Source organism: Rhea pennata, chromosome Z (assembly GCF_028389875.1).
Source record: "Rhea pennata isolate bPtePen1 chromosome Z, bPtePen1.pri, whole genome shotgun sequence".
NCBI classification, from domain to species: domain Eukaryota; kingdom Metazoa; phylum Chordata; class Aves; order Rheiformes; family Rheidae; genus Rhea; species Rhea pennata.
Genome location: NC_084702.1, coordinates 63,176,558 through 63,201,082, shown reverse-complemented (window position 1 = coordinate 63,201,082; position 24,525 = coordinate 63,176,558). Strand labels below are relative to the sequence as shown.

The following is a 24,525-nucleotide window of genomic DNA, read 5'->3' as shown; positions in this document are numbered from 1 at the left end:
GACGTGACCATGGCGGCGGCGCGGCCCGGCGGCGGCGGCGGCTATTTGAGGGCGGCGGCGGCGGCGGGGGCGGCGCGGCAAGGCCCGCCCCGGCGGCCGGGCAGGGCCGCGTTTAGCAGGTGGGAAAGGAGCCGAGCTGCAGAGGCGCGTTGCTCGCCCGTCCGGGCTGCTGTCCGCAGCCGCGCGCGGAGCCCGAGCGGCCCTCGGAACGGGCCCTGCCGAGCCGGGCCCAGCGGCGCGGCCCGCCTCCCTCCGAGGGCAGGGAAGCAAAGCGGGCAGCGGTGCGGCGAGGGCGCTGGTGGCAGAGTCTGAGCCTGCTCAGCTGAAACTGCGGGATCTGCCATGTTGCTGCTGCTGAAATAAATGGCTGGCGATCCTCAACACCCAGCCCTTCGAACCAGAAGCTGGCGCCCTTCGATAGCTAGATTGCTCCACATGTCTTGCATTTCCATTCATGTTACCACAATACGCCACAGGAATGAAAAAGGTATGACAATCCCGGGGCTCCTGGGAAGTTTGAAGCTCAATTCCACTCCTATCTATTGACTATACACGCACATACACTTATGACAGCACCATTTCAGCCAGGAGAACGGAGGGAAGTCAGAACACTCAACGCAGTGACTAGGGAGTCTGCTTACATGCAGCTGGTTCCTTTTATTCCGCTTCTACTCTGTGCCTGATCACAGCAGTCTATACTACCTTCTTAAAACCTTAACTCTCTATCCTATGCAGAACTGCAAAGTCTATGTGCCAGTGACTGGAGCATGTGCTGCACAGAACTCTTCGGTGCCAGTGACTGGAGGAACCAGGGCACAGGAGAGCAGCTGTGTACTACAAGGTCTAAGTGCCAGCAGCTGGAAAAGGGACTGCAAGTCACAGGGCCCCAAGATCTATGTGGCAACAGCTGGAGAAGCTGGGGTGTATATGCTTGCACAAGAGGTCCACAGGCTACAATGACTTCCCCAGTGAATTTAATCTTGCATGCACATGTGTTAAAGTGCTAGCAACTACCAGACATGATTATCCCCTGTGGAAGTGATCCACATCTGAGAAGACTCAAATCTTGAGTCAGTAGCTGGATCAGTGGCTAGACAAACTGCTATATTCAATGGATCTATGATTACAGGTGGAACAAGTAGGTGAGCCTTGCTAGTGAACATCAAACTGGATTAACTGGCAAGAAAGAAGAGACTTGCATCTTGGATAAGTAGGCTCAGGGTCCAGATATTGGTATTAGTGTGTCAAAATGTTGATATACAAGGGAATCATAAACTTATGAACACAGGCACAAGTGTTTTTGGCTGGTAAACTTCAATCATGATCAGCCAGAGAGAAGGAATAAAACATAACTGCAGATAGCCACGTCTTATGAGAGTTCTCATAGCGTTATATATGAACGATTCTAAAGACAGTGAGAGTCTGGATGGCTGGCCATGCTGCTATCCTCTGTGTGTGCATCCATCTGTCTGCTCAGCCTTGCTACTGGTCAAACCTGTAAATGGAAACAGCAGCATCTGCATGCATTCCACTGGGACAGAAAAACCTCCTGGGTTTTAAAAGAGTGCACCTAGCACAAGGACGGAAGGATGCCCAGATCCCAGAGTTCACCGACTGGGCAGCTCCAGTGACACCCTTAAACTATACAGAATATAGACATATGTAAGATGTATTGCTTTAATAATGCAAATTCATAGCTCAAAGGAATTAGCACTTAGGAAATCCAAGTTAAAAAAAAAAGGTTTGTCTTCTGTTTGCAGATATCCAATGAAATACTACCCCACAGAGATCTGGGACTCACTCTTGAATTATTAGTACAGGTCTGTATCACTGGTAATGGTGTAATTACCACACTAAATGGAAACAAAGAAAACTAGAATGGGACACAGTCATTTTTATATTGAAAAGACAAGCTGCTTTGTCTGCATTATAAGTATGCTCAAACAAATGTCACCAAGTGTTTTGTAAAGGCTAAACATACTCAATGTTCCCCTTTAAAAGTTACTCAGGAAGGCAAGCTTTACACAAAACCAGGCAGCCTTCCCAAGTCAGGGCTGTTATCAACAGCATTTAAGTGTTTAAATATTTTTAACTAAAGTTGGAGTGTGTATTTCCCCTGCCATTACTGAAGCTCTGGTTTCTTACTGATTTTCAGTTTCAGTTACCATTCTCTGTTTTTATCAATTCTTTGATGATGTGTAAAATCTTGTCATCTAGGAAAGAAAACACAAACATGACAGTGAGTGGAAAAGAGCAAGTTTAAGATCTACTCCAAAACCAAACAAAACCAACTCCCACTGAAGATGACTCCGGAATATAGCTTCTCTGTGGAGCAAAAACAAGTATGTCCATACTACATGACTTTTTTTTTTTTTTAATAAATTTGCTAATGAGTTGATGGTGGCTATTTTAATATTACACAGAAGAGATGAATAAAATGAAGGGCACAGCCACAGATGCATTAGCCTAATAGAACTCACATTCTTCCTCTCCATCTACAATATTCTTCTGAATTTCTGGTGTTAAGTCTAGACGATACTTCCCTACCCCTTAACTTTGGGGGCCAAGATGCAATCCCCCATCATCACCCTACACTGTGAGACAACTCATACTACACTTGAAATTTATCCATGCTTAAGTTCATTACATACACAATGTTATTTCTGTTTTACGAAATACACCTTATCATTAGTATCACTATCATGAAAGCTGTTTACCAGCATTTAAATTATCAACTTTAAATCAGCATTTGTGCAGATCCTCATACATTGCTACAGAACACATGTAGGATGAGTAATGACTTTTTGGGTGACTCTAAAGATAATAGAGCTATATTCAACTTATACTAGTCCCTTTTGTGCAAGGATGCAGTATACTTTCTCAAGTCACAAGGTCTGTAAAGTACATTTTTACACCAGTAGTCTAAAAGATTACCTTCGAGAGACATTTTAGGATTTTCAAGCTTCTTCTTTAGAACAGACTCAATGAGAACTCTGAGTTGTTTGAAAATTACTGCAATCTTCACAGGAGCCTGTAAAGAACAGAGAAGACAAATGTGCATTATTCTCCAAGACATTTTGTACCGAAATATAGCTTAAAAGACTACCTTGCATATAAAAAGAAATTCCTGCAAGTATCGTGCATATGCTTAATTTTAAGCACACAGAGAGTATACTCATAAAATTACTGGGCTTACATTATACCCTCTTACCTTTAAGTACCTTTTCTTTGGAGCATCAAAGCCTAAAGGAACAGCACCTCAGAAGAATAACGCAAAACATTCACACACAGATCCTAAACTTTCAGTGTATAATGAAATTAAGTAAGTTAACTGATATTCCCCCTACTCAAAATGTTTTATAAAATAATAAGTAACAGAAAAAATAAATCCATTTGTATTTATGGACAGCTTATGTATATTTTTTAAACCAGAATAGTTGGCACTTTTGTTGTCCATTCCTCCACTGCTTATTGACTATATTCTTGTTTCTACTGCGTGGGAACTGGGTCTCACAGAAATTGATGGGTAGGGTCCTAAAGAGTGGTGGAAGACAAATCTGAATCCAATTTTTATCATTTATATCTGAAACAAATACCTACACCTCTGTCCTACCCTTCAGGAAGGTCTCTCTGGTCTCCTGAGAAAGCAATTGCTCCTTGCTAGGGATTCTGATATCCAAAGATGGACCCTTCCCTCTCCTCTTCTAGTCTCCATATCCTCCATGATAGAAATAGCAGCAAAAACACAGGTATAAAATGCAACATATATTCTGCTTAGCATCTCATTTAAAAATAACTGCACCATTACAAAATATATATGCCCAGCATCTGCACAACCTGTGGCCACCCAAAGACCGCAAAGAATTCTCCTGCAAACACATAGGAAAGCTGATCTTTAAAATTCTGGATGAATATGAACAAAGCTGGTGAATTCAATTAAATGATTGTTTGCTTGCATCAGAATTTGGGTATGTAATTTTTACTTTATAGAATACAGAAAAAAATAAAGTGATTTGTAGTTTATACTCTTCCTGGAGTGTAACATAAGGCTCACAAAAGAAGAGAAAACTAACCAAGTAGTTTGCAGACTGGCAGAAGCCAATTCTATCATTTTACAGACTCTATATAAAGATTTTGACATATGACCCATTTTAATCTTGACTACTAAAATATACTATGAAAGAGTTCTTAGTCTTTCCATTTCCAAATAAATCTTTTTGTTAAAAAAACCTCCCCCAAAAGCCAAACATGCACAAAAATACAAAACAAAACAAAAAAATAAACCCCAACACACCTTCTCCCCACCCCAAAGCCAACACACACAAGAGAATCCAAACACAAACAGAAGTATTTCCCATTTAGATTTTCCCCCCAAGTAATTCCATATAGACTACAAAGCTAAAAATATTTTAAAGATAAACAAATGCCTACATGCTTAAGAGACTGTAGCAGAGTAACATAAATTAGTATACTCATCTGCTCTCAGTAGAAACTCTACCGAAAAAATCCCCCCCCACAAAAAACAGAAGCTTTTTTTTTTAAAAAAAAACACTGACTTTCTTCATGAAGAAAGATGAAACTGATTTGTTCAAGCCATACATTACTAAACTTCCCTTTCCAGTGTAGTTGGCTATAATTTCATTACATGCTTACCAAGTTTCCCCATCATTTCTACTAATTCTTTCCCATCTTCATCCCAAGTATATAATAGTCTGAAATAAACTTCTACATCAATTGTGTAACAAAAAAGTTAGTGAAACCACAGAAGGTAATTACTACCCCAATGCACCTGAAAATGGATCCAACCATCCACAGATAGGAGACGCTCTCGATGCTGGACTTCTATATCCCCACCAAAAAGCAAAATGGGAAAGGGGGAAATTAAAGTAGTCTCTCTCAAGTACACCTTAGCATACCTCACCTGCATATAAACAAACACAAAGATTAAAAAAGCCCCCAAATCTACAACACCAAATTTGAATGCTAATTTTAAAAGCAAGAGCTATATAGCCCCCGCCCCTTTATAAGATTTGATCCACACAAATGATTGTGCAGAGAACAGCTGGTGGCCAACTGTCTGCCCATACCAGTTGTAAAATGCATGGCATTTTGGCCTGTAAGAGGCAGCCTTAGGTGCTACTAGGAAATTATCTAAGGCCACAAATAAGCTCTTGTTTAAATTTAACAGAAAGATAATGTCAGCCCAGTGCTTCAGTGGTAACTACAGAGATCAAAATTAGTAAACCTACTGAAAGAAAAAGCAGGTAAAACTCTTCCATTATATATTCCTCTTGGCACCAGCTAGCTTGTCAATATTTACACCTATGTAATAGATACGTCAATATACATATATGTTTGCACATGCATACAGACGTGTGCACACATGAGTAAGTTTGGACTAGATTCAGCATACTTCTGGTTTTGTGGCTTCTCACAGACATAGAGCAAATGGGATGGGAGAGGAAAGAAAACAAAAATTCTTTCTCCTGGTAACGAAGTCATCTGTAGATCTGTCTTGATTTTCAGAGGGATGCACTTGAGCTTTACCCTGCATCTTTACATAGAAAAAGCAATCTGTGTTCCACTGATCATGGTATAATTTACTTACCTTAGCTGCTATCTTGCCTTTAGATTAAAATTCTGGGGGCCTGGAATATTTTCAGCTCTTTGAAATAATGCTATTGCTTCATATGCATTAAGAACCATAATGTAATTTGCCGCTCTTTTCAAAGTTGGCTGTTAAGCATCTCCTGTCGTATTTTTGTTGTACGAGAAGTCTATCTATCTAAATACATTGCTTCAGCGAAAGGTTAATGAAGTTTGGAGTAAAGAGGGGGAATAAAAGTGACAAAAATGAAATTCAGTTATGAAGTTCAGCAGTCAGTTACAGAATTGGGTATTTATGCATCTTAAGTTATTACTGGGGATACGAGAGAGCCTTCAAAACCTTAGAGCTTGCTTAGAACAGTTAAGAGGCAAAGAAAATGCACACTTTTTAAAGGGTTACTACTACACAAATGCGTATGTCACTGCGTAAAAATGATCATCTTTAAAAATCAATAGCACTATATCAAAAAAGTGACAGAAAAAAGTACTTTATGGTGAAACTAGTAGCTATAACTTAAACAGATTTGCCAATCTTCTAGACAAAATTTCTCTGTGGCTCTCTGGCACTCAGATGACTCATTTTTACTGACTTTAGGGACATAAGATACTAAAAACTCTTAAACTGTTGTTGCATATTAGTTTAACACTAGAGGCATAATGCCAGTATCAACTACATTGACAACTTCCACTTAGGTTATCCTTTTTTTGATATAGAGTCATAGGCTTACCTTCTCCTGGTAAAGCAGCCATCCATATACCTGTAAGTCTCGATTTACAGAGGAGGGATGCACTTGCGCTTTACCCTGAGCGGTTTCTACCATGCACGCCAGCTTCTCTGTGATATCCACGGACTTTGTGTATATTATTTTTCCTACATTGTCATACAGCCCTGCAGTCAACACCGCTTTAAGAAGAGCTATTTCTTCAAGAGAAGGGGATTGTATAGGTCCATTTCCATCCCATCCATGTTGAGTTGTTGGTGCTGTGAAGCCTGCTGCTCTGACCACCCGTATGAGTTCTTGCTTCACATCCTGAATAGTAAGATATTAGAAGAACTCTGGACTAAAAAGGTACATACTCTAGTCCATCAGCAGGCAATAACACTTCATCCCAAATATTCACGCTCTCTAAGGGAAAACCCTCTCAATTAAAAATGCTTGCCCTTTGTGCAAGGATCTTGGCACATTGGTTGTTTCTGAGCAAAACATATGGAATATATATGGAATATAGGAATAGGGCATTTTAATAGATTTTTTTTGATTGCAGAGTATAATTATATGCTTTACCTCCAGAGTTAACAGTGAAGTCCTATTAAGGAAATTTCTTCTGCAATAAGTCATTTCAGCACGATATCCTCCTTCTTGTCGAGCCTTTTTCCACCTATAGCGGGGGGAGGTGGGAGAAAGGAAACCTGTCTTACTACAGCAAGAAGAATCATATCAAGAAGAGCATAATAATACAAAAGTGGTAGTAAGTTAAAATGTTCTGTTTTGCTCAGCATCTTCCACTCAAAACTAGAAATACCTGGTTTTAATGAAAAACAACACTGTTGCTCTAATAGCATTCAGGAAAGCATACATACCTGTAACAAATTTGACAGATGCCAACAAAAACACAAAAGCATTTTTCTCTTCTAAAAATTATATATACTTATATCTTGACAGCTGAAATGAAAATCAGTTGTGATTTTTGAGTCTTAGAGATATCATCCTAATGAAAGAAATTATGTATATCTTACATATTTTGTAATATCTGTACTTAATAAAATATAGAATATTCAGGTCAGCATAGCACAGATTTCAAAATAAATATTTTAAACAGTATGATAAACATAATACTTTCCATTGCATATCTATAAATATTTGCTTAAGTGAGCCATCCTTTTGTAGTACAGTATTTGTAAATCTAGCGTTATTCTGAAGGGAAAAGCTTCAGATACAAGCAATTCAAGAGAAGATATTTAATAAGGACTCTACAGAAACAACACCACTTACAAAGTGTTAAATCCAAGATTCTATCTGTGTTTAGTTATCAGGATAAGAGAATATTATTTACCCAAGATAGGCATTGTAGATCGTTATATGGTCTGAAACTGCCACTGCTAGAGATGATTTTGCAAGATCTGCTTCATCTTTTCGACCAATTGGTGTAGTAAATGGGGATTTTTCTGTCATAACAGCAGCCAAAGTTGCCTACAATAAATAAAGTATACATAATTCTTCAGAGTATTTTATTATTAATCTTTTTACTTTTAACTTTTTATTATTTTATTATTAAAAGTCAACTTTAGATTTAAAACTATTTGTATGAAAAAAAATCTGTCTTTTACAATAATATTAATGATATTTTATTTTGACCTTTATTAAGTCTCAAGGAAGACTGATTACCTTTAACATTTACTATGCAAAATTCAAAATTTACTTAAAGGTATTACTTACCTACTGCCTCACAATACATTGTTGGAAAGTGCTTTCCAGCAATTTACTGAATCGCAAAACTCAAAATAGTTTGCCAAATAACAGAGAAATACCAAATACAATTCAGTAAAGGGTCAAAAGATTAAGCAATTGCTTTAGATCACACAAAGTTAGCAAAAAAAATGAGAATGAAGAATGTTAATTTTCAGTTTTTAGGAGCCAAATTACCTATGCCTCTTCCTAATAGGCAGTAATTTGGGATGAGAGGCAAGATATGTTACAGTCTTCACATAAAATTTGCAGTAGCTTTACATTAGCATGTTCTTTGTCCACACTATGTGCAAGGTAACCCAGACTGGCCTAACCCACATGTTAGAGTGCTCTTTTTACAAAAGTCATGCTCCCTGGGATAACAGATAGATTTGTACGCCAAAGGCTGACCATCCTCTTGTGAGTGATACCCATGAGCTTGAGAAGTTACACTATTCTCTCATCCATGATATCCACCTTAAAATTCACGCATCTTAACTTCTTACGTCACCCTTTTCTTGCAACATGACGTTTTGAAACAGATTAATCTTAGCGTTGACTGTTCCTAAAATATTTTTAAAAGAATAATAATAAAGTAAAACATGGCAATATTTGTTTACTCACCACAGGATCCAAGCAGCCAAATATAGCACCAAATATAAGCATTTTGCCAATTTTAACATTGACAGGAAGGGCTGCAAGGTGCTGGCCCAGTGGAGTCAGTTTGGGCTCATTTAATTGACAAGCCCCAATCTTCCTTAACAAGTTCATTGCATTACTGATTACTTGCAGCTGTGGTGGGTCTAATGCTTTGGAAAGGAAATCTTCAGGAGAACCAAGGTTGCATTTCTGTGAATTGAACAGGCATATATTTCAATATAAAGCCTATCACACCAGAAATTAACTGAAAATAAATACAACAATTTAACAAACTTTTACAGTAGCTACAAAATAAACTTGAAAGCACTCTTTGTGCATTCAAAAGCACACACTCCTCTAAACTCTGCCTCTAAACCAGCCCCAGCCCCTCAGCCCCAGAATGCAGAGGCCTCCCAGATTAGGTGAGCATAAATTATTGTTCAGAAGGGCATAGGACTGATCAGAGAAACATGTTATCAGTGGCCATATGGGAGCAGAAGCTTCCACGACAGATCTGCTGAGATGGAGTTAACTTACAAATAGGTTACAATCCTTGCAACCCTTGAATGATCCTTGAATGCAGAAGGGTGAAATACCATCCTTCTGCAATAGTTTACCTTATATCCTACTCACTCAGAATGCTGGGGGAGTGGCAGGGAAATGCCTCTTCAAGCAGAAAGAAGTTTGAAGAACATTTAACTCTGAGTTGGAACTGCCGTTCAGAGTTGAATGAGAGTAGTATAGTAAGCTGTCTCACTCAGCAGCCTGCTCTGGATTTGCCAAGACACATAGGCCCTGGATTCCTCACTGGAGGGAGGAGCCTCACCAGCTGCACTGGATTAGAGAAGATCTAGCACATCTTTTTTTAGCTAACAAGGTGAGGATAATTCTAAAACCAAAACCATACCATAATATGAAGGCATAATTCTTCCAAAGGCACACGTAGTATTTCTGGAACGGAATATTCCATGAAACTTCCAAACCTGTAACATTAAAAAAAAAAAAAAAAAAACAGGAGAATTATGGAGAGTCAATCTAATGTTTGAAGTCAAGTTATAACCTCAGGTTTCACATCTTCATTTTTAGCATGAGAGACATTGTTTTACTGTATAGTTAAAATGCTTGTCCTTTGAGTTAAGGTCTGTACGTTTGAAGGGCAGAGTTTTAGTGAAAAGAAAGATAATACAGCATTTGTTTTCAAAACGAATACTAAAGATACATGGCTCTGGAACTGGAGGTTTTGTGCGTGGCTCAAATACGTACTTTACTGGTCATTTTAAAATACTTACTTTAAGAATATTTACTAAAATATTTACTAAGTTAAGGTCAGAGTAGCTTCAGTCAGAAGCAGAAAACATCTTGTTCCTCAATTTTTAGTTTCTGTCACTGCAGTGAGAGAAGTAAGTCTGCTGTGATATATAAGCTGATCTTTTTCCATCTCTAATTCAGAGTTACCACTACAGGAAAGTATAAATTTGTGTGTTAAGATGAAAACCTCAAAGTTCAGGGTGTTTGTTTATATTGTATGCCAGGGCAACAGATATTGTTAAAAACAGATCTTCCATAATGCTGCTACTTTTTTGGTTTTGAGAACAAAAAAGTTTGAAAACCCTTGTATCACAGAGATATCAAGAACACATATTTTCAAAAAGACCAATTAGGACCAATACAGCGCTATTTATTCATAAGATAGTTGAACTATCAATATATTAAGAGTTGAGTATTTCTAGTTTGCAGTAACTAAATTAAATTTCAAAAAGATTGTGTTTTTTCGTACAATAAAACCCAGGATATTCAAGTGATTTATAAAAGCTGGCTAAGTTTGCAGTACCTTTCTCTTGTGTACATTCGGAAGCAGAATCCATCCCTAACACGCCCAGCTCTTCCTTGTCGCTGCAGGGCACTAGCTTTACTCACAAAGGTCTCCTCCAGTGAACTCATTTGACTGCTTTCATGATACCTTAAAAATTGTAAAGTACATATTAAGATTTCAGAATTAAAATTCTAGTGCATAGTTAGTATCTAACTATCTAAAATATTTGTACATCTAGAATACTTAAATAATGTTTGTTTGAAAATACTATGTTTAGCTTTGAAAACAAAGCATACCTGGTCGAAGCTGTACATTGTAAAATGTGTTAGAAGGAACAATTCTGAGTGAGCAGGGAGATGGAGTTTAACTAATACAATAATTCTTTTGCTGTCCAATTTTTAAACTTTAATCAATTTATATCCAAGATTTTACCAAGCTTCACGTATTTAAAATAGAGATAAGGATATATTTACTTTCAAAAAAGCACTTATCCATGACACTCTATATATGTGAACAGCTCCCCTTACTCTTTACATCATTAGCAAAAAAAAAAAAAAAGACTACTCTCAAACTTGTACCTAAATAGCAAGTCATTTGATGAGTTCATTTGATGATGTCCAGAAATGCAAGTTAAGAAAGATACTACAAATGTTTTAAAGTGCTAACCTCTACATATTCACAGTAATCACAGTATAATTGGGGGGGGGGGGGAGCTTTTACCTGTTTTCTTTTGTTCTCCCAGTATCAATTACAAAGACAACATCCGGTATTGTAATGCCTGTCTCTGCTATATTGGTTGCCAAAACAATCTGAAATGAAGTAATGTAACAAATACAAGAATCATGGAATGTTTGTGTAAGAATTTTCATCCTTTTAATTGATATCTGTAATTATAATCACAGAATCACTGAATGGTTGAGGTTGGAACTCTTTGGCTGATCTCTGTAGAGATCACTGAAGTTCAGCCTGTTCTGCTCAAGCAGGGTCACCTAAAGCAGGTTGCCCAGGACCTGTCCAGATGGCTTTTGAGTATCTCCAAGGATGGAGACTCCATAGTCTCTCTGGGCAACCTGTTCCAAAATAAAATAAAGTAGTACTAAAATATTATTATATAATACACTATTACACATTACAATTTATAATATATAAATATTGTATATAATAATGTGCGTAGTGTATATATTAACATACTACATATTTGCGTTAGATATATCATTTAGAACATTATTATTAATTATAGTAACATTTACAATATTAAATATTATCACATTATAAATAAAATAATTATTTTTGTAAAATGTTTCATAGAAATATTTTCATTAATAACCTGACAAAGCATTAATAAAACCCTGCAATTGTAGAATGGTTTAGTCTTCCCCAAATACTGAAGAATCACAAGTTAAGTGAGAATTTCACATGCTTTTAGTTTACTTTTTGTCTTATAACCCATCAAAATCTCTAACTAGTATTTGCCAAAACTGGTCAACTTTTAATTGAAATGTTTGGCAGTAAGTGAAATACTATTTGCTAGATAAAAGCTATAATTACCTAGCTAAAACAGTTTTAATAAAGGTAAAAATCAGAAAAAAGTTCTTAAAAACACATTAGTTTTAATAGCCGGCCTGATTACTTTCAGGGTTTTCACAGCATGCTAACTTTTATCTGTTAGTGAGAACCAAGCCAGAAGAATTCTTTTCAGTAAGAAAATTTCAAAAGTAACTGGTTGTTGTGTAATTCTGCAGGATTTAATTTTAAAAGCATTCATAGTTGCACTCTCCTCCACCCCCTCAATTTTTTTTTTTTGGCTTCTTTCAGTGAACTTTGCCTTTTTAAATGCATCATACCTTTCTAATGCCAAGAGGAGGTATTGTAAATGCAACTGCTTGATCTTGAGTTGAAAGAACAGAATGCAAAGCTATCAACCTGTGCCTAGAAAAAAATTAAATTACATTAATCAATATGTACATTACAATACACTATGAATGAGATCAGAACAATGATAGCAGGATGGAAAAAGAAACTAAAGTGAACACTGAAAAGAGCAAAATTTTGTACGATTACGTATGAAAGTTATCTTCAGTGTTTTATTAAGATATCAAAAAAGGATAATGTTGTTAACACCATTATTTCATAGGGCTGTTAATCCTATCTAGCAATAAGGCAGCAAAGTCATTATCATTTTATCAATCTAAACTAACCTAGAGTTGTAACAGCAAAGGAGGGAATTAGGTGCCTGTGAACCCGAGTTCTTCACATGACAAGCCATGACCGAAACTGTGCACGAAACTATAAGCACATGTGAATTTTGGCTGAAGTAAAACAGCCCTTCAGAGTTCTGAGACAGACAGAGACTCAGACTTCCCTTCTCCTTCAGTTCTAGACCTTTATGCCTAAGTCCATCTTATGAACCTTTAGAATTTGACTGCATATGTTCTTTCCATGTCATGGAGTTGCTAAACTGTAATTAGCTGTAAGAAGAGTTTGAAAAATCATCCGTTACTGCAACTCTATGCTGGGTCTCTCAGTAGATTACTGTCTCCATATCTCTTAAAAAGTAGCCATTTCCATGCATACAGTAAACTGGATAAAATTATATCCCAGATATGACACCTCCAATATATTAAGGAGTAAAAATGTAGTGTGGTGCTTTGTGATTATGTAAGTTCGTCCAAAAGTAGCATCAAAAGACAGTTACAGCTGTACAAGATCTAAGCATTTGTCATTTTTGCTTGTATGATTTTTAGATAATATAGGTTTGTAGTAAAAGCAGTTCAGAGGTACAATTCTTAACAGTTTCCTTTTGAAAGAATAGCTGGTCTTAAATCCAAAAACCAACATATTCATCAAATTAAACAATCTAACTTTATAAAAAAAAACTACGTTACCTGTCACACAAGTTAAATCTTCGGTCAGTTGAAATGAGATCATAAAGCTGCTGGATATGAGCAAGGCCTGGTAAGAATATCAGCACAGCACCTTCAACATTTTTGAACTGGGGACTTCTATCTGGAAAGTTACAGTATAGACATGTAGTTAAAACAAACATGTATTTGTGAACAGACTCACTTGAGAACAGGAATTAATTCTGAGCCCTGTGGCAAACACTTCTTAGGATGTTTCATAAAATAAGAATGAAGTCAAACATTCTTATCAGTAGCAAGCATCAGGAAGTAAGTCCAAAGGACAGTGTCAAATATATAAATAGACTGTACCTAAGTATGCGAGCAACTCCAAAATAAGTTCAAGGTTGATCTTGTAAGGATTCATATAGAAGATTGCTTGCTGTGTTCGACTGCTATACTTCTCATAGTAAGGTGCCAAATCAATACCAGATCCAGACTGGATTGGGACATATTCCTAAAAAAAAAAAAAAAAAAAAAAAAAAAAAACTCACATTCTCTTTTTTTTGGGGAGGGGGGCGGGGAGAGAATTAAAAGAGAAGGTAAATTTATGTAATTCACTTTAAGATTCTTAAGATAAAGATTGAGTGGTAATTGAGTGCTTTTCTCAGCTGCTGCTTACGGATCCAGAGCTGTGAATTTGCATGACAAACAACAGAAGTGTCAAAACCAGCAAAACTGAAGCAGCTGTGAAGGATTAGAGAGAGAAACATAAGGGTACTGACTTAATAAGTATTTGGTTTACATTGTATAAGTGCCACTATGTTTATGTTTTACATTAATTGTTCAAAGAATACAATTCAATCACATTTAATACAAGCAAACAAGAATCCCTCAAATCTTCCAAACCTACACCAGAAATATCTGTTTTACCTGGTACTTTGAAGTGCCTCCTCCTTTGCTAGTAACATTTATTGTTATTTCTTCCTCCTCCTCCAAGAACTTCTGACAATATTCTGAGTCTCTCTCCAGAACATATCCAGTTGCTTCAATTACATCTTCAACATGGAAAATCTACAGTGAAAATTTACAAAAAACCCCAAAAACAAGCGATGTCAAGGAATATTCAGCAGCTTTTTGAGTTTTTTTTTTTGTTGTTGTTCTTTAAAGGTTATGTACAAAGCTGAAAAGGGCATCTCCTCTTTTAATGTTGTACTAATCTTGCATATTTTAACTTGCAAATTCTTCTTAGGATCTCTGAACGCCTGAATTCAGAGCTGCTGTGTGTTTTTAAGGGACCTCTCTACATGCTCACTACCAGTAGTAGCTTTGCCATAGCATATGATGTACATGAGAAACACACAAGAGTGTCATGACAAAGCGCAATGGGGAAGAGTTCTTTGACACTTCTGTTTTCCATCCTATCTAGGTGGAATAGAGAGAAAAGTCAGAACATCACTGTCGTTAAATGGACTGACTTTAAGCCATTTATAGTAAGTCTCTCAGGGAAAAAAAAAACAGTACAACCCTATACTTCAAGTCACTAAAACCATTTTGCACTTTCAAAATTCAAAAAGTATTACAAGTCCTTGAAATAGATTTAAGATGTTTTTTCCTAACTATAGATCTATGACACAGCTATATTTACTAGAGATAAAAGCTAGAAAAATACAGTATATGTACATACAAAGCATCTATTATAATCAAAGAAACATCTACCTCAACAGGGTAACTCCTCCCTGAGATCCTTAAAATGGGACAGTGAGAAAAATAGCTGGAAAATTTCTCACTGTCTACAGTAGCACTCATTAAAATCAGATGTAGGTCTGAACGTTTATGCAAGATCTCCCTCAGAATAACTAGCAAGAAATCAGACTGGACACTTCTTTCATGTACCTAGAATTAGAAAAACATAATCTACAGTAAGGCATTAGTACATGTAAAGTCCCAGAACAACAATAGTTTCTGCAGAAGAGTAAGAGCTGATAACCTCATCTACAATAACATGAGATATACTTGAAAGAAGACCATCTTCTTGTAGTTTCCGAAGCAGAACACCTGTTGTACAGTACAGTAATCGCGTGGCTTCTCCTGTTCTCGATTCCATACGTATTTGATAACCGCACAAGGAATTCTTAAAAGTAAGATACAATAAAATTATTGGATGTAAAAAAATACAGGAGTAAGTTAAAATAATATACAAGCAAGAGCTACTCGAAATGAAATTTAAGCACTGTTAGATTCAAATGCTGCACAGGTTGCTAATTAAGTAGTATGGTGAATTGAATACAGCACTGTTTCCCACACATGCATTTTTCTTCCTTAAAGGGAAAATACATTGGAATCTAAAAGCTACAGTTTCTCCAGAATAGTAGAGATATAGCTGATAACTTCACTGTTTTTTTATAGGTTTTTTGGTAGTCTTCAAACAAAAATATTTTTGCAATAGAGGTATGGATTCCCTTTAGGGATTTCACATGAATAGACTACCATAAAACACACAGGAGGTTGCTTTTCCTCAAATCACAGAGTAACTAAGGTTGGAAGGGATCTCTGGAGGTCATCTAGTTCAGTCCCTCACTCAAAGCAGGGCCAAGCTTGAAGTCATACTGGATAGCTCAGAGACTTATAGTGGAGCTTTCAGTATCTCTAGTGATGGAGAATTCACAATCTCTCTGGGCAATCTGCTCCAACACTTCAATATCTGCACCATGAAACTACTCCCTTGGTCTTAGTCACTCTTTATAAAAGTTTTTAGAAATCACATATGGACTCCCTCCCAGGGGTCCACAGATGACAATTTAAAAACAAAAAGAAGTCCTTTTCAAGAAAAATAATACCTAAATATTCAGTTGTGTAAGAAATACCATTTTCATTTGGACCAACAATCCAGTTCCCTATAAGTCTAGTTGCTTAAGACTAGAAACATGAACTGAAAAGCATCTTACTTTTCCTCCAGGTCCAGATTCACAGCCTAGCTCTTCACAAACCCGGGTTGCCAGACTCACTGCTGAGATTCTCCGGGGCTGCGTACAAACAATATTACATTTTCTTGATCCCTCATCTAATAACAAGTCTTCTAACAAGAAGTGGGGCACCTGGGTACTTTTTCCACTGCCTGTTTCACCAGCCACAACAACTACTCTATGTTTTTTAAGAGTTTCTACTATCAAATGTCTATGCTTAAACACAGGTAACTCCTGTCTTTCTTTCAGAAGCCTCTGATATCTGGAGGAACTTTGCAGCTTTTTGAACAAAATCCTTGAAGGTTCTAAATCATGTGTGTCTGCAGTCTCAAGGGAGAGATTGCTGAAGTCCTCATCAGAAACTAAGTTTTCCCAAGAATCTTCAGGAACCTCAGATACTTTAGGTTGGTTTTCAGACTGCAGCTGCTGTTGTTGCTTGAGTTTATTTAATAACTTAGCAATAAAGTTATCACGAGGTTTGTTGGTTTCTATCTTGTTTTCTTCTTCCTTTTTCTTTTCAATGTCACTCCATTCTAGCCAGACATCTCGATAGGTTGGAGGCAGCAACTGATGGACGGACTTTAGGTAGAAAAAAAAAGAGGAAAAAAGTCATTAACATTTCATGGATAAGTTAATTTGAATGGTAAGAGATATGACAAAATGAAATATAAAACTAAGTACAGAACTATAAAAGCAGCATATCAGCATTTACACTTGTTATTCTCAATTTGCACACATTTTTTTCCATCAATGAAAGAACAGTTTTACTACAGAATTCCTTCCTCCCCATAATTGAAAACACGTATATATGATTATCAATAAAGACAAACAAACACATAATTAGAACAAAGAACTTAATTGGAAATATTTGATCAGACCTGTTTTAGAAATTGGCTGTAAATGTTACAACTAACAAGAACAAAGGTAGATCCCAGGTTAAGAGCAGCAGCACCAGAGAAGAATCTTACCTGTCCCTTGGCTAAGTGATAGAGTGCCAAAGTAGCACCCAGATGCTGTGCTTGCATACCATCTTCTGTTACAATTGTAGGACACACTGCCATTATATCATCAGATGATTTGGTAACCCTGACCCTGAAAAGACAGATTCACACAGGTATTTCTCTTAATTTCTCTTACCAATATAAACAGCATATTTTTCTTTTTTTCTGTTAAAATGCAAGAGTGAAATTCAAATAAGAGAAACTAAATTAAACAAACTGTTACTGAGCAATATTTTGTTGTAAAGATAGTTGTTAAACTTTGATTAAATAGTATAAGATTTCAGCAATAAGTTTGTGAAATTTCTTTTGTAAATAACACTATTCTTTTCTCCAATGTGACAGAAATATTTATATACATACAGACAACTGGCAAGCTTGCTTTGGAAGAAGGACTAAGTATTTATATGTCTGTAACTACCCAGTGCAGTCTAGGTACTAACATGACAGTTTCAGCTACGAATACCTAAAAGACACATCTCAATTGGACCAGCAGTAATGAATTTAATACATTCTCAGTTAAACAGTTAGTAATTTCTAACACAGGCTAGGAGAGAGGCTTTTAATTTCATTTGGTTCCTTCAAGAAGCACTGTACTCAGCGAACTGTACTAATGAAATATCTCATAAAATGTCTCCTAGTTCATGCTGCAAGTTAGAAACTCCAGGAATAAAAATTTTAATGCAGCGTCCATTGTATTTGTACATAATAATATTTTATTTTACACCACTATATTCTAGATTCATTTTCTAAAAGAAAAATCTAAACATTACTTGGTTTAGCTCAATTGGTTAGAGCGTGGTGCTGCTAATGCCAAGGTCATGGGTTCAATCCCCGAACAGGGGCTATGCTGAGGGTTGGACTAGATGATCTCCAGAGGTCCCTTCCAACCTTACCATTCTATGATTACTTGCACAACACTGTATTGGTTACAAGCTTAGGGCAGCTATCATGCAAGTTTCTAACTTCTGCTTTGTTTAAAAAAAAAAAAAATCGCCCAAAGTGTTTTAGCATTTATATGCCTAAACCCCTACATGTTTTATATATTTTTATAAATATAATACATATATTTATATATATTATTGTTATATTACTTTCACTCAGAATACTAAAGTTAATAATCCAAATTTATCTTACAGAATTGTTTTTAGAATCTTTCACTCAGCAGTACAGAATTAAAAACTAATAAGCAAATCCCTTCTTTAGCAGATTTCAGTAGAACTTATTCTTTCTAGTGTCCAGCCTACACATCACTTTTGCAGTTATCCAGAAATACCTCCCTGTTGGACGAAAAAAGAATTTAAGTGTGCTACATTGACATATATCTAGATCTCTACTACAGAGCAAAAGTAGCCAGCATCTGTATTTTTAAACAAATCAAGAGAAAATTTACAATTCATGGCAAGTACATACCTACATTTCCAGTATCTTCCAACTGCAACTTTTTCAAAAGCAGGATTTGGACTCTTGGGAAAATTTTTTCTGCACCAGTCAATCAAAAATTGTTTTGGTGATTTACCAGTCCAGCTTCGAGCACTATAATCAAAATTTCTTATGTCTAGCGGTTCTTTCTTTTTCACTGCAAAAGTAGAAAACCACACATTTTAATTCTCCTGAAACTTTTATTGTACATTCCTTCGATCGCCAGAAGGTTTTAAACTTTCTTTCAACTGTATTTTTTAATCAAAATAGTATTTTCCAAAATGTCCTGCAATCCTATTAAACAAGCAGAGGGAAACCAGCGGGGCTGATACACTACAGAAAATCTGTTTTCCCAGGAAACTATCTAACAGAAAAATAAATTTCAACATTCCATTTTCTGCCTTTGATTACTCAATTTGAAAACCTTTAGCTATTGTCTGGTTATTTCTAGACATTATAAAAATTTGAAGATTTACAAGGAAAATTGTTCAAATAGAGAAGAAAAAAAATTAGAACAATACAACTATGAAAAAAATCATTTTTTTTTAAAGTATGACAATGCGTGGCAGAAATAGCTTTTAATACTATACGCCTTAAAAAAAAAGAAATCTTTAAAGCCAATGTGGTCACCAAGGCAAGTCCAACTGCCCCTTCCTGCAGCTGAGGCTTGATGACTCAGCACTGCAATGCAATAGGACCCACACAACAGAACTTCAGTATTCAGAATTTGTGGTACACATTAGTTTGTGATGAACAGTTTCTGACATACCTTTCTCTTCCTTTGCAGCACCCTCAGGTTTTTCAAGCAAGCTCAGATTCAAAGTGGTTTCCTGAGGTAAGGGAGCTTTTTTCTTTTCACTTTGCTGTTGGTTTGAAATCTTTATAGCTGGATTAAATACAGGATGTTCTTCAAGCGTTGCCATTTCTGCCAAAAGGAGATAATACAACTTACGCTAATTGCTAAGCATCTGTTCTTTACAAAGAAAAGACTGGCTATATTAATTCACATAGAGCACCCAAAAACTGAAGTAGCAAAATGTCACCTCAGAATTTGGCCCCCACAAAATGCATAAATTCATGGAAGTCTGAATCGATACAGCATTTTTCACACTGCTCTGAATTGCAATCTGTTTCAGAGTCTTTTTTGCATAACAAATATGCAGGCCACAAAAGAAACACAGGTTATTTGCATGGTTCTACCTTGCTGAATTCTTCTTATTTTCTCTTGTGCTACCTTCTGGCCTTGCTTATCTTTGTCTTGCTTGGAGAGGCTTGCTTGTTCTTTTGCTTCTGAAAGTTTTGCAGCCAGATGTAAATACCTTTCATTCTATTCCAAATAGAATTATTAATTACAAATTGAGTATTGTATACTTGCTTTTAAATGAACTTCATAATAAAACGGGGTTTTTTTTTTGTCCTGTATACCAAACTTACACAAAAGGAGAAACAATTATTTTTTAAATACGTAATTGTTAAACCCCTCCAGACCTTGATGGCCAGACTTGTTTCAAGAATCTATGCTTTTCTTTCTGGTATTTTGAACTTACTATGAAATATAAGAGAAAAATAACTTAGGAAATGAGAAGTTTCAACACATTTCCCTCTAGTAGTCTGCAACGACGTAAAATATAAAAGACAACATAGATGGTAAGCCAGCCAGTCAACTCTCAATTTTTAACAAATAGATCCACAACTTGCAGGTATGCATTTTTGCAAGATTTCTTGTTAAAAAAAGAAATACTATCTTACTGGGTCAAATTTTTCTTCATCCGTCTCCTTCATAGACTCATTTTTCTCTTCATCAGTCTGTTGCTCAGCATATCGCAAAATCCATTCCTTCATACTCACTTCTTTCTCTTTCCCCACATTTTTTTCCTAGAAAGGACAAGCAAAATCAAAAGCAATGGTAACAGTACATAGAACCACTAGTAGCTTTCTCAGTCAACATTTATATATAAAATCTTGAGCAATAGTTCCTAAACTAAGTTACACAACAGCTCAACAAAACCAATGCAGCAAATTCTCCAATCAAGACAAACATCTCATAATATACTTTTATAGCTCTTAATACTACAAGAACTGCAGAAGAAGAGAAGAAGAAACAAAACAAAACAAAAAAACACGCCCCACCCTTACAAGGCATCTTGTGTTAGATTCAATAACCTCAGGAATCAAAATACCGAAACACAGAGGTAAACTTACAGACTTACAAACTTACAAGGCATTTTTATTGATACAGATCAATAAAAAAGTGCCATCTATAAATAAAAAGAATAAACTAATTCCAGGAAAAAAATTAAGCTATATTAGCCAAAAGTAACTAGCCAATTTGGTAACTAGCCAAAAGTTACCAAAAAAAAAGTAGGAGGCCTTTTAGGCCTCACATGAAAAACTAGCTCCAAATTGCTATTCCATCATAACTAAAATAACATTTTATACATCTATTAATATATTTATATATAACCATATAAACTAAAATTATTTTACATTAATGAAATTAAGCACACTATTTTCAGAAGTCTTACCAATCAATCTAAAAATGATGTGTTGAAGTCAATGCAAGTCTGTATTCTGGTAATCTCTATCCCCCACCAAATACAACTTAATATTCTTCTGATTACCTTAGTTTCAGGGCCGTTTTCTTTCTTTTTGTTGTCTACTAAGCAAGGTGGAGGTTGGTGTTGTGGCGCAGGAGAAGAAAATTTTGCTCTAGGTTTCTGTTGTTGTTCTTCAAACTGCTGGCTGAAACCTTCAGGCAACACATCTTCAAAATAAAGAATCCATGTCATCGCATTTGGCACCAAGAATTACTGAAAACATTTAAGACTGCTGGAGCGAACTAAGAAAACCATGAAACAAACTGCATGCAGAAATAAAACTAGGTTTTGACACTTATATAAGTCACCATCTGTTTCTTGAACTTCCATAAAATATCATGTGGAGGAAGAAAAAGACTACATAACTTCACACAGACATACAGTCTTAGTGAAACAACACATTTAATGACCACTATGCAGCACCTCTATGTAAGAGTAGCTCCCATTGCTCTTCCATCAAAGGCTATAGTCACCTCTGTCACCATACTTACCATCGGGAAGGTTTAAACAAAGCCAGTCAAGCGCAGAGTGAAGATCACCACCATATAAAATTGTATTTTTCATTGCTTCTTCAATGTGCTCAGTCTTAAAAGAGAATCTTTGTAAAGCCATATATACATCCTACAAATAAGTGTCAGTTAGAAATGAATTAGTATTAAATCTAACAATCCAATATTGGCTCAAACTTGTATTTCTCGCATATCAGACTAAATGGCATTAAATGGATGTAATAGCATAAATCCATATATCAGAAGGCAGAGTAGCAAACCTTGTTTTGCATAAGACCTTATAATAAATTTGATTGTAAACAAGTATATATAAATATACAAATGTTACAGACTTCAAACAGAATGTGTATGTTCTAGTTACAGCAATAAAATTGGAACCTTCCAGCTATGATACAGAGACAAAAATATAGGAAGCATAACATACAGAACATTCATTTTTTGGAAAATAAAATTCTATTGCTCTTTGAAGACTCCTATTTTGATTACTGAACACATAAGAGATTTCTCTCCTAATAAGCACGCTCATTTATTTCACTGGCTAATCATTAATGTAGTTACTGGAAAGCATAGTACACCAGTTTATACTACATGTCAAAGCATAAGTGACAAGAAAAAAAACTATTTATTCTAAACAAACAACAGTTAGAGGAAAACATTTTAAACTCTACCTGTAGTTTCTTTGCAGTAAGTCTTTTGGAAATCATTCCTCTGTCATCATTTTGTTTTTTATGCTCATTGATTACACCAATAATCCTTTTCTCCAAATTACTGTTAATCATTACCTGCATAAAGAAAATTGGTCGATACAAAACAAAATATTACAAGTTTTAGGACATACCTAATCTTTTGTCTAAAGAAATGAGAATCCAGAGACGTCTCTGCCATTCAAACCTCCAGTTTTCCATAACTGTGGTAATCCTTTTTTATGAAAGGGGTAGGGTTTAAACTTCTAAACGAAGTGAAAGCATTTGTTCCCTATTACAGAAAAGGCTTATGAACATCTTCAAGAAATATAGTATGCCAAAGGAAAAAAAACAAACAAACAGGAAGGACACTCACCTTAAGAACAGATTTATCTAAATTCGCAGCAGCAGCACTGGAATCCGTTGTGGAACTAAAACTGTAAGTTTTTGGACCTGTAAATTCCAAAAATCATCCATAATGTAAGCAGAACACAGAACATTCTTTCATTCTTTTCACCATAACGCAGGTCAGTGAAGGCAAACATTATACTAATTTCCAGAAAACAAAAGAACATACATAATAACAATAGGAATCATCAACAGTATAGAAAGGCCTTCAAACAAAGAATAGTAAAGAAAGATACAACACTTGGCAGATAAAATATACTCAGAAGCGGTATAACAAGTGGAAATAGAAAGTAGCTGCTCACCAGCTCTTTCAATACAGAAACAAGCAGTGCCGTATGGGAAAGGTAGTAGCTGACAGGTTCAGAAGAATTAAAAGCAAACAGCTTTTTTTTGTTTGTTTGTTTGTTTTTTTAATAACGGCAAAGTACGGTAAACAGGATAGTTTTCTATAAAAGAAATCCATTAATTTGGGAAGTTACTGAAAAACAACACATCATCTGATGTGGCTGAGGAAGTCCCTATGCCACAAACTGGTGGAGGCTGCAAGAGGATATTATGGAAGGGTCAGTACCCGTCTGATTATTTTCTTACATGTCTTTTTTTTTGGCATCTGTCAAGAAGAGGTACTGGGTTCTGCAGACCTTCGGCCTTACCTGTTATGGTCATTCTTAAATACTTTAATCTAGCAGTTGTTAGTAGAAAATTAATAATTTACACTCACCAAATAATTACCACTATTTACTGATTTGCTGTGCAACTCCACAGTACTCAGATTACACTACTTCTCTTCTTGCTTGCACTACCTTACCTTTCACCCCAGCAGACAACCCGAGAGGCAGGGTTGCGAGTGCGATGGTGCCAGAGGAGCGGGAGACATAAGAAACAAGTATCAGAACCCAAACTCGGAAAAGCAGAGTGCAGTAGGAGCGTCAGGAAGTTTAAAGCACAGGGTAAGGCACTGCCAGACTTGGTATTAATAAGCTGGAACATCAAACGGCCTGGTCACCGCAGAGCTAGCTTACAGCCTGCAGTACGAGCTGTTACCCACGCTATCGGCTGTCCGAGCTGCCTCGGGTAGCGCTGCTCTACGGAGAGGGCGGCGCTCATGAGGCTAGAGAGCGCTAACCCGCGCTTCGGGCTGCCCTAGGACGAGCCAGCCCCGCTGCTCACCCGGCGCAGCCGCCAACGCTGCTTCGCGCACGCCCGCCACCAGCGCCTGCCCGCGCGAGCGCGGCACGCGGGGCTCGCCACGGCGCCCGGGCGGCGCCCCCGCACCGCGCGACAGCGGCAGGCCCGCGCCGAGCGCCACGGCGCCCTCCCGACGGGCCGCGGAGCCCTCGGAGCCCGCTTCCGCCCGCACCTTGCTTCGCGCGAGGCTCCCTGGAGGCCGGCGGCGGCCGCGGCGCCGCTCTGCTGCCCGCCGCCTCCGCGGCGGCGCTGGCCTCGGCGGCGGCGGCGGCCCGAGCCCGCGCGGCGGCGGTGGCGCTAGCAGCGACAGAGGCGGCGTGGGCCGCGCTGCCGCCGCCGCCGCCGCCGCCCCGGTGCTTCTTGTTGCGGCCGCCCATGGCGCCTCCCGGCCGCACGGCTCCCGGCCGC

General features: G+C 37.2%; 1 protein-coding gene across 3 annotated transcripts; it reads right to left on the bottom strand.

Moving 5' to 3' along the window:
• Nucleotides 1–1,210: 1,210 nt before the first annotated feature.
• Nucleotides 1,211–24,494, bottom strand: DHX29 (DExH-box helicase 29). Of its 3 annotated transcripts, none has more exons than XM_062599735.1 (28): nt 24,290–24,494; nt 22,898–22,974; nt 22,507–22,620; nt 21,821–21,950; nt 21,354–21,496; nt 20,482–20,607; nt 19,933–20,059; nt 19,502–19,657; nt 18,724–18,889; nt 17,281–17,404; nt 16,295–16,891; nt 15,337–15,480; nt 15,066–15,242; nt 14,280–14,420; nt 13,719–13,863; nt 13,392–13,512; nt 12,351–12,435; nt 11,227–11,315; nt 10,525–10,653; nt 9,601–9,676; nt 8,679–8,903; nt 7,663–7,799; nt 6,894–6,987; nt 6,336–6,638; nt 4,790–4,921; nt 2,935–3,031; nt 2,146–2,213; nt 1,211–1,495 (listed from the first exon to the last, which is right to left on the bottom strand). In XM_062599735.1, the coding sequence occupies exons 1-27, from the start codon at nt 24,492–24,494 to the stop codon at nt 2,158–2,160; spliced, it is 4,116 nt and encodes a 1,371-aa protein (XP_062455719.1). In that variant the 3' UTR covers nt 1,211–1,495; nt 2,146–2,157. The 3 variants fall into 3 exon arrangements, with proteins under 3 accessions (XP_062455719.1, XP_062455720.1, XP_062455718.1); XM_062599736.1 differs by lacking the exon at nt 1,211–1,495 and adding an exon at nt 22,730–22,813 and having other exon boundaries at nt 1,660–2,213; nt 24,290–24,371; XM_062599734.1 differs by lacking the exon at nt 1,211–1,495 and having other exon boundaries at nt 1,660–2,213.
• Between the last annotated feature and the right edge of the window lie 31 nt (nt 24,495–24,525).